This window comes from Phasianus colchicus, chromosome 5 (genome assembly GCF_987193195.1).
Source record: "Phasianus colchicus chromosome 5, bPhaCol1.hap1.1, whole genome shotgun sequence".
Classification (NCBI taxonomy): Eukaryota; Metazoa; Chordata; class Aves; order Galliformes; family Phasianidae; genus Phasianus; species Phasianus colchicus.
Genome location: NC_143440.1, coordinates 22,625,635 through 22,640,138, shown reverse-complemented (window position 1 = coordinate 22,640,138; position 14,504 = coordinate 22,625,635). Strand labels below are relative to the sequence as shown.

The window sequence follows — 14,504 nt, the reverse complement described above, 5'->3', positions numbered from 1 at the left end:
CACAAGAAAAATCACATCCAGGTCATCTGGTATTTACCATTCAAAAAGACCTATCAGCACTTCTCTTATAATGGTGCTTATGCAACTTGCATTTTGTACACACGTCACTCCTAATCTAAGTATATTTCAAGAGTGCAAGAAAGGAATCATCTGAAAAGAATAAATGTAGCTGATCCTCAAAAACCCTCTCAATGTAACAGCGAGCATCCAACCCTTTGCTGGAACCAGCAGGACTCTGATCAGTGAAAGCGAGGAAGGAACAGAAAACACACATAGCTCATACAATACAAAGAACTGTGATTATCCAGAGCTAAACAGCCATTCTTCCTTCAAGTGAAGGACATGATCAAGCTCAGGTTTGCAGGACCACCATGAATAAGTGTAAAGCTACCTGAAGAACCTGCTAGGGAAACATCCAAGTAGTTACAGCGTTAGTGCTTCAAAAAAAAAAAAAGAAAAAACATGCATGCCCATCTTATACATGGCAACATCTGAACAGACTGCAGAGACCACATGAGTCTGGGTACAAGAAACTGCTGTCTAGCTAAAGCCTATTAGGATCTGAAAGCACTATTCTGATTTGCTTGATTATGCAGACTATCCAAATCCTGTAGCATATGCTACAATGAACAAAGTATACATTTCAGTAGCTCAGTGTTGTCAAAAGAATGTTCTGAAAACCCAATATGAGTCATCTCACTTCAGAATCGTTTAGGAAAGAAAGCAGAAAAATGTTTGGGTGAGGCCTAACAGTAATTATGTATTACAGGCGGCTCTACAAAAGTAGATGTACTTTTTTTTTTTCCCTCTAATCTGAAAAACTCTCTCAGCAGCCATTATTTTGGTGTTGAAAGCTTAAAGCAGTAGATTTGTCTGTCTTGTCAGCATCATGCTCAAGACCCAGGGAGAAAAAGATTTCCAGACTCGTTCAGAAAGGGTTGTGACCATTTTCAAGAAGCTTGTCACTTCATGCTTAAGAAAGCATTTGTTTCTCGAGCAAGATATTTGCAGATAACTTCCAGCAATTCAGCTTTTATTTAGGAAGATACCTGTATACAGCGTAGTAAGAAATGCAACTGCGTGTCCACGTATGCAGCAAGGTATTACCTAGCTGCTGCAGTTAACTGCCAAAAAGACTGTAGCTGCAACTTCAGTACTTGCAATTGCAAAGCTTCAGTACTCACATGGGTTACCCAAGCAGTGATATCCGTACAGCTGATTTACCCTGCTGCTGTGTTGACAAGATTAGTGTATCTTAGGTATGATCAGACACTGCAGTGACATTCTTAAATGCAGGATACTAACGAGCAGGGACAATTACTTCCAAACTAGAAGGCAGGATCTGATGCCATCTGAGTTCTAATAAGGATGCTCTTTACCATCTAAATATACACACAAAGCTTTTTCTCTCTAGAAAACAGTTTCATATGCCGTCTTACAACAGACATTAAAGTTACATACAGTGACATTTAAACTAATTTAAAGAGAACTGTATGCCCTATTTTTCTCAGCAAACTAGTAAAATAGTCATTAATAAGCCAGCTGAAGCCCTTTAGTGATTTAGCTAACATTAGACTTAGCAGTTCACTACAGTGGTACAAAACAGTTGGTGTACACTTCCTTCTAGATTACACTTTGTAATATTTTTGTAGTAAAGTGGTGCCACTAACAAATTCAATGGAAGTTTTAACTATATTATTTTGGCTTAAGTCTGCTATGACCTCGGAAAGAGAGCAGCTTTTACAGTTACCTGTATTATATACACAAACCATTTTAGGAAAGTCTGAGCAAAACAAGTAACACAGAAGAAGGATCTTAAAGCCTTCATTATCCAACATCATTATGCTGAGAAACATGCTTTATAGTACACGACTCCCACTCCTGCTTATCAAAAAGCTCTACACACAAGGCTACATTTCTTCTTTTATCTTGACATACTATGCATAAACTAATAAACTTGCATTAAATCTGCCTTAATAAAAGAGATGTAAATTACAAAAAGAATTTTTCTGCATTATGGTTATACCTCGCTCCAGTAGGAAAATCATTTGTCTGCAAGAGACATAAGGAAACTAAATGACCCCATACAAATATTGATTTTACATTTGTGATTGGAACACTGAAGTTACTTCCTTCTGCTTATATATAGCCATTTACTAGATGCTTTAAAGAAACAATCTCTAGCATAGGCTCTTAAACTTGCACATCAACTTATTCCCCATATTCCTATGACTATGTACGTACATTTGTTACCCTAATAGAGCTCGCAGCTCTATCTTTGAGTAGTTTATCCAAAACAAAATGAAATTGGAGAAGCAGGAGGGAAATAACCACTCATACCCACAATAAATCTGTGTGCTTTGTTAGACAATGAATAAAATAAGGAGCAAAGAAACCACCTTTGTGGTTGAAACCCATGAAACCATACTTGCTTCAAGCTGAGGTAATACCCAGGTGAAATAATGGCTACATGTTTCTCTCCTCGTTACCATTCAAAAATGCTTATAATGACAATCACTGGTATGGGTAGGGTATGCAATGCTAACAGTTTTGGAAGTACATATTCATAGAATTTTATCACAGAACAGCTTGGGTTAGAAGGAACCCTAGGATCATCCAGTTCCAACCCCCCTTACCTTGGGCAGGGTTGCTACTCACTAGATCAGACTGTCGAGGGCTACATCCAACCTGCCCCAGTGATGGGGCATTAACAACCTCTCTGGGCAACCCGTTCCAGTGCCTCATCACCAGAATTAAACCCTAGTATTCCCAGAAGATAAAGAGGGACATCTGCAAAATTACTCAGCAAGGCCTTTATCACTTATGTCTGTAATATTTGCGCTGTGGACAAGAACAAACTTTTATTTTTTTAATTAGAGTTGTATATATCAGCCTGTAGGAAATTAACATGCAATCACATCTATTTTATTTATAAGCACATATGTGAAATGTAAGGAAGAAGTTTTTAACTCACTTATTTCACCAGCAACTTGGTCCAACTTTTCTTTTGACCGACTGATTAGAGCCACTTTCATTCCACGTCTTGCCAACTGAAAAAACAAAGAACAGGAGACATAAGGACAGTCATACATCACTTCCAAATCAGCATAGTAATTATTGCAGGGATTGGTCAGATATTGTAACAATGACCATCAAGTTTGAAGAGTTACAGTTTCATACAGAGATATGGAGGGGAAAAACAGGACTAGTACTTGCATGAACTTCTTTCTTGATTTCCCTCATAGAAAACTTAGTATCTTCTTCATCATCTCATACAGGTGTATAAACACATGTATACATCAGATAACCAAAAGCAGGTATTTTACAGTCTTTCCACACTTCTGAAAGTCCTACCAAAGAAGCTACTACCTATAATTAAGCTCAAAATGCCCAGTTAAGATATCTACTGTCACTTCAACACCTGTGTTGCAAAACTACTCCTGCACTCAACGCCTCTTTCCTTTAGCAGCTTGCTTAGGGAGAATCTAGGCTCTACTCTTACTTTGCCTATTCATAGGTAATAAAGGTCAACTTAACTCACATAGTTCCTTTACAGAAGTCATCTGTGTAAATTCAGCTGGGGCTACAACATATCCTGGTCCATCAAATCAGACCTAGCTTTGCACGCTTGTAATGGGATCTAACAATTTAACAGATTGCAGAAAGACAGCTACATACCTGAATTACCCAGCAGCAGAAAAAGTCTTTCTTTTGCAAATACCTATTCCAACGAAAAGTAAGAATATGTATCCTATCGTTAGAGGCAGCTAGCTTACCAGAACAGTTTTTTTCATAAAGTCAAGCAGTGGGCTTTGGAGATGGCGGGAAGAGAAGAAGGGATTAAGATAGCTTTCTCCCATTCCACAGGATCAAGAAAGCAAAGGCAAAAGGTTTACCTAAAAGTATCTCTGCCTGTGATACTGAGGACGACCTGACAATAATCTGCTTACTGTGAAATAGCTGAGGTACCAAGGGGCAGGAAAGCCCTACAGCTACTCCTAGTAGGTGCAGACTCTAGGCTGCTGACACACAGCTTGCTTTCTGTCAGCACTGAGCTCTGGGCTCACAGATTGCTTTAAGCAGGTACCTCAGCTTACAGAAAAGTGCCAAACTGTACCAGTCCCAAAAACAGATCAAGTAAAGTCACATTGTTACACCAAGTTAGCAGACTCTCAGCAAATCTGAGAACTTCCACAGCAAAAGCAACTTGAGAGAAATTGCTGCCATGTCGACACTGAAGAGCTGTGCTGAGAAGCTCGTCTCAAATCTAAAAATGGAAACCAAATGGCAAGAAGAATCATTTAAGTACAGAGCATGAAAAATGTCTAACAAACAACTTGTAACAAGGAATGAGTATCAACCAAAAGAAATATGTCTTAGAAGAGATACAGTGCACACTGACTGATGTAACCTGATAGAGTTCTGCTGTGTCTGAGTATTCACTGATAGAGGCCTAGTGAATTGAAAAAAAAAAAAAAATCACAGCTGTCCAAAGAGAAAAAAATCATCCTCTGAGATTCCAGTAACTGATTACATTTTTCATATAAGGAACGAGGAAGATCCAGTTACACTGTAAATAACCTGCCATTAAACTGGATCTTTGGCCAATGACCTCATCAAGATGAAAACACCGAATGAGAGGACCTAAAAATAATCAGAAAAACTAATCTAGAGTAGCACAATGGGAAAATTCTCCTGCAGCTTAAGGATTAATTGATGCAAGAAAAGTCATCCTTCTAAATTGAGTTGGTGGATGTAGGTGTCTAATTTCCATAAATCCAATGTTAGTAACTACCACATTTTCCACTTTGATAGCAAAACATAGCTGCTGTTAAAACTCTCTCTCTTAAAGAATGAGTGTGATTGACAGTCTCCCAAAAGCAGAGTTTGAGCTCTTGTTAGAGCAAGTACAGCAAGAGCAGTACTAAAGAGATGCAGATACGCATCATCACGCACTCAACTGGATCACAACCTGTAGTTTATCATTCAAGATGAAATTTCTGCTGTTTGCTTTTGCAAATCAGGAGTACAGCAACAATAGAGCAATAAATAGCAAGTCCTGAGTATATCCTTATTAAAAAACAAGGGAGAAAGAAAGTGTGCTCCTTTGGAACCAAAGGCAAACGTTACTTGGGCAGGGAAGAACATGTGCATTTGGCAGAGCACTGTTCATGAAGGGGTAGCCCCGTCATGATAAGGATATCAATGCTGAGCAAGAAACAAAGCAGCTTCTTGCTTGGAAAATAAGGAAAGCAACCACAGTAGAATAACACTGGGGAATTCACTAATTTCTAACATTCTCCCACCAATAATCAGAGATGATACCGAACTTTTGAAGAGGAGATCTCAACACTTGCATTTCTCACTTTAACTCCTCCAAAGAGAAGGAAATAATTTGCATGATTATATTCACAGCTGTGAGTACCCAAGCAGCTGTATATGCCAGTGGCATTTATAGTAACCTGAAGGGAATTCCTGGTAGAAAGTCAAGCCTCTGCTGGCAGTCTTAGGAAGACAGACAAACCTGGAGTTAACAAAAGATTGAGAAATCTTTTAGGTTACTTCATATTTCACCCTCTTTTCTCTTGATGTAATTAAACATCCATCCACCTGAACATTCAAAGGGGAAAGTACATCTTATTTTATAGCTCAAGAATGACTGCACCCTCTGGAGTGCTCTGTGCCTACCGTAACACCAGCAAAAAAGCTGAAACAGCCTATGTTTCCCATCTGGGCCTCATACTTGCAAATCAGCTTTCCTACTAGCTGTACATGTAACAGGGGTCTGCCAGCAGCACACATTTGTGTTCAAAGGCAGCCTAGCTCTCACAGACACCAGAACATAAAGCAAAACTGCAGTTTCACTCACCTGATAACCTAACACACAGAGCCTGAAACCAACAACCCACAATGTTCAGGGGGCATCTCACACATCAGAGGGCTCCCTCCCAGTAGTACTATGCCCTGGGCACAACAACCTCCTTCCACTTGCTCTAGGCAGTTATTTAAGTGTTGCATAATTTGCTTCAGGGCCATGTAACTGGAATAATTTGCCATGTAGGAGCTGTCAGCCCTGCACAAGAATCAGGTGCTCTTGACATCAGCCTCCCCCCTTAGTAGGGGTGGGTGCTCCTATCCGCAAAACAGCAAGGAGCCTGGGGGGAAGGAGTGTACATGGGGGGGGCACACTAGGATGGAAGGGAAATCTGAAGGGTGAGGACTGCCCTCAACAAGGCCTGAAGGCCCTGCAAAACAGAAAACTCCTGAAAAGAGGACCCCTCACAAATCATTACCTCACACAATCGTGTCTTGGAGAAGGCAAAAAATGAATACAAACAGGCTCACTTTGATACTGATACTGGAGTTAAAAGTTATTTTTGCTCTAAGTTGCTATAGTCAGCACTATTTGTCATGATGTTCTCTGGGTGCATAGGCTAAACTGCCCCATACTAACAGGCACTTTCTCTCTTAAAAAGAAGAGACAATAACACATGTGGAACCCACATACGCATCAAGAGCAAAAGCACAGTAACAGTGGGAGAGATTGAGCACAAGCTTCAGATAGTTGATAAACCGTGGAAAATAACTGGAACACAGTGCAGGCAGCTAGAAATGCCATTTAGCCAGTGCCTGGAAATACCAAATGAAAATTCCAAGGCTTGGGGTAGGTGAAAATAATTACAGTAACTAAAAAAGTTAAAAGTAAAAACCGGAGGACAAGGTGAGCACTGAAGACAAAAGAAATCACAAATAAGCGAAAAGAGATTTGACTTTCAGATAGACACGTGAGGGAAGCAACACAAAAGATCTCAATCTTCACATACACGTTAAAACAAGCTGAAGGGACAAGGCCTGCTGCTTGACAACTTGCCAAGGATCAGGACAGCTCCAAACAACAAGAATTCTTACCTCTTCTGCATAGGCTTTTCCAATCCCATCAGTAGCTCCTGTGACCACTAGGAAAGAAAGATGGATATTCATTAGCTACTTCACAGCAATAACTGCAATAAGTTCATCAGCAGGCTACTGAAGTACTTATTCCAACCAAGAGACACAAAGTCTCTGGAATAGGCGTACAACTTGAAATTTTACTAAAGGTCTCTCAGGAAGCTCCCAATATCCTTTCCATGTAGAGAAAGAGTTATGGGCCGAATAGCTGCTTCAAGAATTGTGTTCAGCATCTCTTCTCATGCCAGTTTTCTGGCCTGCTATGCCACTTCCAAAGTTTGTGGCTTAGGAGATTTCTAAAAATCATACACTGTACATAGCAAAATAAAAAGCATCCTAAAGCCTGTAAAAATTCAATATTTTATTACATGGACAGAATGATTCAAAGCAGAAGACATCTTTTTAAGACCCTCCAGGAGCTTTCAGATCCCTGTGACTGCAGTGCCTTGCCACCAGCAAGTCTGACTGACCAAAGCAGCCAGTTGTGTCTAGAGTTTTTCCACCTGTGGGCGGACTGGGATCTGTGTCAAGCCTCAAGTCTTTCTAGGATTCTTTTCCACACACTGAAAATCACTGAGTGACTCAACATGCCATTAGTTTGACAGATTATTCCAGGGCTCACCACACCAGTAGCTGATCATCTCAGTTTACTCACTAAACAGCAACGTCCTCATCCACAATCCACTTTTCCCTACTACTGTTTGAGCAAGAACATTCCTTCTCTCAACTATTCATTCCCATCAGTTCCAATTCCCACACCTCAACATTCTTACACTTGCAGCTCGCCATTCCTTCATCCACCTCTGCTCTCTCTTAAGTGGCTACAGAACACACCATACTTTCTGGCTGCCCTCAGACACATCAGAACAGCTTGTGTAATGCCTCCACCGCTTAACCCTGAACTGAGGCATGCCTCAAATAACAGGACTTGTTTAACGGTTCAGAAAACTGAACTGGTTCTGGTGCTGGTTCGATTCCCACACCCACCCATACCCCTGCACAGTTGAGTGAGGTGTGCAGCCAGCACTGCATCCAGCAGCAGCTTCCCCCCAGGGCAGCAGAGGGAAACTGTGTTTGCAGATGGCTTGATTAGTCACTGCGGATCACCCAAAACAGTTGGAATGCAAACAGCAGCCAGTATACTTCTGATTGAGTAATAACAGCTAGGAACCATTTCAGTTTCTCTGCCGCTAGCTATAAATAAGAAGACATAATAACAAGTGATGAAGCTGCCAGCAAAGGTCCTATTCTAGCTCGAATGGCCAGTCAACAATGCAATAACAGCCTAGGAATGAGATCCAGTAATATCCCTGACTGAAGCTAGATTTACAGATGACCCTACATGAAGGTATACACACATACATTTATCCCTTCCCTAGTTTCAAAGTTTGTTTGCAAGATGTCATAGTTCCAATATGAAGATACACAACTGTACTGCCAGTGTGCTAGCACACACTGAATGCAGAGGATGTGATGGCTAGTGATCAGTTCTACATGCTGCATTGTCAGCCCCTGTAAAATGTATTCAGAAGGTCATGTGAATATGTCACACTGTTTTTGCCAGTTCCTATTCAACTATAATTAGGCAAGTGTGAGTAAGCTTTGCTATAGATAGAAATCCAAATTTAGAAAGGTAAAGCAGTAGTCCAAACAATGAATAAAGGCCTTGGAGAAGAAATAAAGAATACATTTACAGGAGCCCACCTGCTGTAACCCAAATTGTGTCAATACTGCAACACCCATTTAGCCAGACAGAATTATTGTCCTGCAAGATGGTATCGGCCTTTCAGTTTTAGGACCATCAGGCTTCAATTTCAGCATTGCTGATCTTTCGTTTCATATTATGCATTATCGCACAGTTCATTAAGTTTTCAACAAAATAAGGGAATAAACAAGAACACAGAGAAAACATGTACCAGCACCACTCCCTGTTACTCTTAGAACATAAACTGGACATATTTTAAGTTGACCTAGACTGAATAACATTCAACTTCAGTGACTCTTTGAAATGAGTTGTTTCTCTCATTCTAGAGTTAATGAGGTACCTGAAGAACAGCTCCTCCACCTAGTACTTGGGGACAGTTTCTCCTCCTCCTGATTCAAAATTTGTGGACTTAAAAGTTTTATTCTCAAACAATAAGTTCAGCATTTCTAAGTGTTTTGAGTTTTATGATACCACTCGCTGTTCAGCCTTTAGCAACTGTAGCTGAAAGTGTATGCTCCATAAGGCAGGGACTAAGAAAAGCATCTGCAACACTTCAAAGGCTTAATACTAAGAATACAAGCACAATTGCAATCCCAGATATGTGTCTTGCTTATCGGATCCATTGCTTAAGTAGACTGCAAAAGAAATGGTTGGAGCATCAGATTTAAGCAGTTAGAGACTGGGGTTTTCAAACTGACCTATGAGTAACAGGACATGTCCTCCCCTTTTAGGTTTCTAGTTCATACTAGAAAGAATCCTTAAACCAGAGATTAAAGCAGCCTCCAAAACAGAACTTTAGAAATATAAACTAGTCTGATGAAAAACATCAAAAAATACCACCAGGAAAAAGAAAAAAAAAACACTTGGACCATCACTTACACAAAAACGTACCTAGCTGATGTGCATCAAGCAGATATACCATCCCTGGAGCAACTGAAGGCCAGGTTGAAGGGCCCTGGGTAACCTGATCCAGGGGGTGACAAAACCACCTATGGCATGGGGTTTGGAATTTGTTGGTCTTTATGGTCCCTTCCAACACAAACCATCCTGTGATTCTATGATTTCGCTTCTGCTGTAGGCAAAGACATGCACACAAAAATGAAGAACACGTGTAGTTCTTCACAGCTACAAAGGAATTGTCTTCTCACAAGAAGGCACTAACACTATCATTTTATTGGTGGATTCACTTAGAGAGGAATAACACTGTCTCCTTTTCCAGCTTCCATACACTCTTGAAGAGAAAGCATATTACAAGGACTGCTTTCCACTGTGCTATAATTTAGAAAACATTTTTTCAAGCCACACTTCCCTTCCTATGGCCTCAACTCTCACTCCGTCTAAGAGAGTGATTTTCCCACCAATGGCTATACTGGCATTGAGGTCAGCACTGGAGAACTGTGATAGGTTGTGACACAACTCCAAGCACAACCCCACAGACCACCCCAATCACTGACCAGGATCCTAATAAGCAGCTGGTAGGGTCAGGAAGGCTGCCCAAACAGGTACTTCCTAGAGCAGAGACCAATACTTACACCTGATGTTCTGAAAGCAACAAAGAAAGGTGGGGTGAAGGCAACTGGCAACGTTACAGAAGTTAAGGTTCAACTATCTTATCCTCCTCCATATTTTGGATTATCTGCACCACAAGTGTGATGAGGAGAATGATAAAAAGAGGTTTTGTTAACTCTTGCACACTTGCAGTTTTCACAGTGACTACGCTCGTCTGTCTTCCGCTCTGAAACCAAATGTTGCAGCTTTAACTACTTTGGCTACATGCAGAAGCTGCACTAGTTTAACTCAGTTGTAACTATCACCTTGACGTGTTGAAGCCAGTTTAACTCCAAGTGTAGATAAATCGTTTAAATTCTGTCTCTTCTACAGACTGCCTTCCAGCAAAGTTACAAACAGACTGCCGTTGGCAGAGCTTAAAGAAGGCAAAGCAAGCAGAGTAGGAATTAGTTATTGTCTGCACAAGAAAGCTGCACCAGCTCCTAAGTGTGACTATCTACATTTACTCAGTAGTCAGACAAGCTATAGTAGCTTCCCACTTCAGCCATCTGCGCTTTCCTGAAGAAAAGTGAGAAGAATGCCCAGGAAGCTTGTGTGGGAGTCGGCTGAATTAAAGTTGGTCTGAATGGAAGCTGGTAGCAAGGCACTCATTGATTTCAGGCAAAGAAGTCAACAGTCATCTTCCTCTGGTGATACTCACCAGTGTGCACCACGCAAATATAAGTGACTTAAAAATCCATCAAGGCATTGGATACAGCCTAAAGTATAAATGGGCAAAGAACTTCCAGTATGGTATCTAGGTACCCAAACAAAAAGCACTGTAGGTATTCAAGTGTTTATCTTGAAAATAAAAACTTCTGCCAAGCTCTGTAGTTAAATATACCTACACAACACAATACATTTTCATGGTGCAATTGAGTAATAACAGTTCCAGTTCTAAAGTCAGGCATGTTTAACACAGAGGTACCAGGCAATCCAAATGTTTCCTGTCTATAAGATCTACTGAGCTTTAATCTCTACTCTCATTCTCCTAATGCCACAGCCACTGGCACTCAAAGTCACAGATCTACGTGCCTATCATCCAACAGTACCTGTTTTCTGCAAAACTGGGGGTCAGGGAGAAAACACATACAAGCACTACGTAGCAAACACATTTTGTCTATTACTCAGCAGCTCTGTATTTTATGATGTTAGCTTCAGTGGCAGCCAGAACATTGATGGGAAATACATGCAAAGATATGGCTGGTCTCACTGGAACTTGAAATGAATTTGCACAATGAACATGGACGTATTTCTGTTTGTGCTGTATCAAGCCTCCTACTTCATAGGAACAAATAAGTGAGAGATTACTTTAGTTGTCAACTCCAGCTCCCAGAAATAAAACACTGTTCATTTAATAGTTATTATCCACACAGAAGTGGATCCACACCACCCAACAAAGCATGCAACAAATTTCTGTCATTTGATCTTTGACTGTAGGAAATGCCATAGGAAGAGTATAAAAAAAAGATCAGGAGGATCTTAGGTCTTAGATCTTTTCAAGAGTGAAAAGTGTTCTGATGCAAGCAGAAAGTGCAGCAGTCCCACCAAAGCTCTAGCCTTGAGAGGAGAAGAAAGCCTTTCTAAACTCAACCTTACTGTTCCCTAACAGGTATCAGTGTCTTTTGGAGCTCTGTTTGCCATGTTCAGCACATCCTCAGAAGGCAGAAGAAAAACACTACAAATTATTCTATAAAATCATAGGTATTTAACTACAGAATTTTACAAGCAACTAAAAGTCCTAAAACACATTATTAAGTACACTATGGCAAATACAGAACAGATTCAAGACCTCTCAGTTACCACTGCATATACACTAACAAATCAGTGACACTAGAACTCAGATTATCAGTTCACATTTTCAGTTGCAGCATTATCCTTACAGCTTACCATTTGTGTAAATCAGACTCTCTGCTTTAGGTCACTATAGCACCTTTTCCCAAAAGACCATGCCAGAATTTTGCTTCCTGAGTGGTGAAAACATCACAACCTCCACCATGAGTTTGCTCACTATCTTTCAGCTCTTACAAGGATATCTTAAATTTAGGACAGAGATGCACAGGAATCCACCATAGCTGCCCCTACCAGACTAGTTGTCAATAGATGCAGTTCATTCTCTAAACCCTACCACCACCAAACCACTGTGCCTCACATGCTTCGCACAGCCCATTTCACAGCTCGTTACATGTACAACACACACAATTCATAAGCACCTGAGTCATCTCCTAGGTGGTGCCAAACTCAAGGCAACCCTTGACAAAGGCAGCAAAGATCAAAGACCTCAGCAGTCAGTGGCATGCCTGGTATTGCACTGAAAGGGAAGAACTTCTCCGTTGTTGTAAACCACAGACCAAGTCTACAAAACACACCATTTAAGCAGTGACTTCAGTTCATAAGATGATGAATATGCCCAGTGGTACACAACTTCAGGTTCTAAAGACCAGACTTTCCTCAGAAGGCCTGCAAAGGGTCACCCATACATGAACGCTGCCAGTAGCATCTACATCTCCCAGAAGCTCCATGGCTCAAGATAAGGCATCAGCGCAGCCAATGAACCTATGCTCAAATGTTTTCTGTTTGCAACAAGCAACAGTTACTGCTTTTCCAAGGAAGAGGTGACTTAGGGAACATGCAACCTCCTCTCAGGAGGCACGCTAGGTAAGTGTTATCTGCTCTTACAAAGGTGACTGCTGTTTCACAGGTGAGCAAAAGCATGACTATGGCAGTCCGGTCATCGAAGGAAGTGAATATTTGAGGCCCTGAAAGAACATTTTTACTTGCTCCTTATCCAGCAAGGATACCTTAAAAACATAAGTAGAGAATGGTGCAGCAGGGCATGAGGCAGGTATGCAGAAATCCTGCCTCACGACATGAGCAAGGAGCAGCATTTATACAGGGAGAGCGAGCAGCAGCAAGCGCAGAGAATCTGACTGCAGCTCTGCAGAGCAATCACGCTGAAACAAGATTAGAGATTCGTGACTCCCCAACTCAAGGTTAGACAACAGAGAAGACAAAGCTTAGAGATCAAGCCTGCCTTCAGATACAAACACACAGTTCCTACAGCAAAATGAGCTTTCAGAGATGCTTAGTGAAGATAAAACATGGGATACTGTATCCATACTGCTGCTAGCAAACAGCACCAAGCATACTCCTTGCACTGATGACTGTTAGTTGTGTTCCCTACTAGGCTCTCAAAACTACAAATTCATTTAAGTTTAGCCATTTTCCTGTCTTCATTAAGAAAAGCATGAGTTTTTAGCTAACCCTTCAAAGTACTGCAGATGCACTCAAGGAGGGCTCAAGCCACTAACCACAGTATTTCTTCCAGGAACATGCGAGTCCTGCAGTTTGGGTCTAACTGCCCTCTTCCTGCCAACAAACTAAGCCAACTCAATCTTCAGGAGGGCAGCATGGCCACCACCGCTGCCCACCGAGAGATGGCCAAATTTGTTGTCAAAATGGCACTGCAGAGGGAGTTTCCCAGTCATTTCTCCATTCACACTGGAGACCAGCCCCTGTTCTGCAAAGACGTCTGGTTCTTTCTTCACTGCAAACATCCTCCTGTAGCAGAAACAACATAAGGAATAAGCCAGGAAGCTATGTGGCTTTTTTAAGCAGTGCAGTTCAGAGAAACTTCCTAGGATAGCTAACCTTAGCATAGGTTTGAAGTACACTGCATAAATAACTAAAGACTCGAGATTCTTCTGCTACGAAACGCAGAGGCTATATTAAGAATATGACAGCTCCTGGGGAAAACAAAAGCTGGCAAGAGGAGAAGAGACTATCCCTGCTTGGCATCAAGCAGTGCTTCATCTATTACAGATTTATATAAATCACTGGCAATTGACCAATACCAAGCTTCTAGATTATCTCCAGCCAACAAAAGTACTTTAGCCTGTGCTGGTTAAAAATATTCTACTTTTTGTCCTCAACTTGCTAGGAACAGCTATTTTTAGTAAGAGTCCAATCAACCTTATCAAAATCAAGCATCAAAAATAGACCGGAGAAACACTGGAAGCAAATCCTATTTTTAGCCACTCTGTCTATTCCCTGCCGTTACCCACCGAGTCCTGACTGCACAGACCATGCACGAGTGCTCAGTTATTCTAGGCAGATCCTCATCGTGACCCTTTTTTCCCTGAACACCTGAATGCAGAAAACACTCGATTGATTAAAGATTAATACAGCCGCAAACCGTGACAGCTGCCTTTCGTCTGAGTGCTTTTGGGGAGGGGGAGAATATGGGATGACAGAGAGCTTGCATCAGTATTCCTCCTGGGGATCTATTACATGGAAAGAAAAT

At 41.2% G+C, this 14,504-nt stretch overlaps 1 protein-coding gene across 1 annotated transcript in view; it reads right to left on the bottom strand.

The window, feature by feature from the left end:
- Positions 1 to 14,504, bottom strand: part of HSD17B12 (hydroxysteroid 17-beta dehydrogenase 12) — a 74,808-nt gene that overhangs the window by 43,542 nt on the left and 16,762 nt on the right. Inside the window, exons 2-3 of the mRNA XM_031593360.2 lie at positions 6,910 to 6,956; positions 2,975 to 3,050 (exon numbers count right to left, since the gene is read on the bottom strand). Of these exons, the coding sequence (XP_031449220.2) occupies positions 2,975 to 3,050; positions 6,910 to 6,956 (123 nt within the window). The remainder of the gene's footprint in view (positions 1 to 2,974; positions 3,051 to 6,909; positions 6,957 to 14,504) is intronic.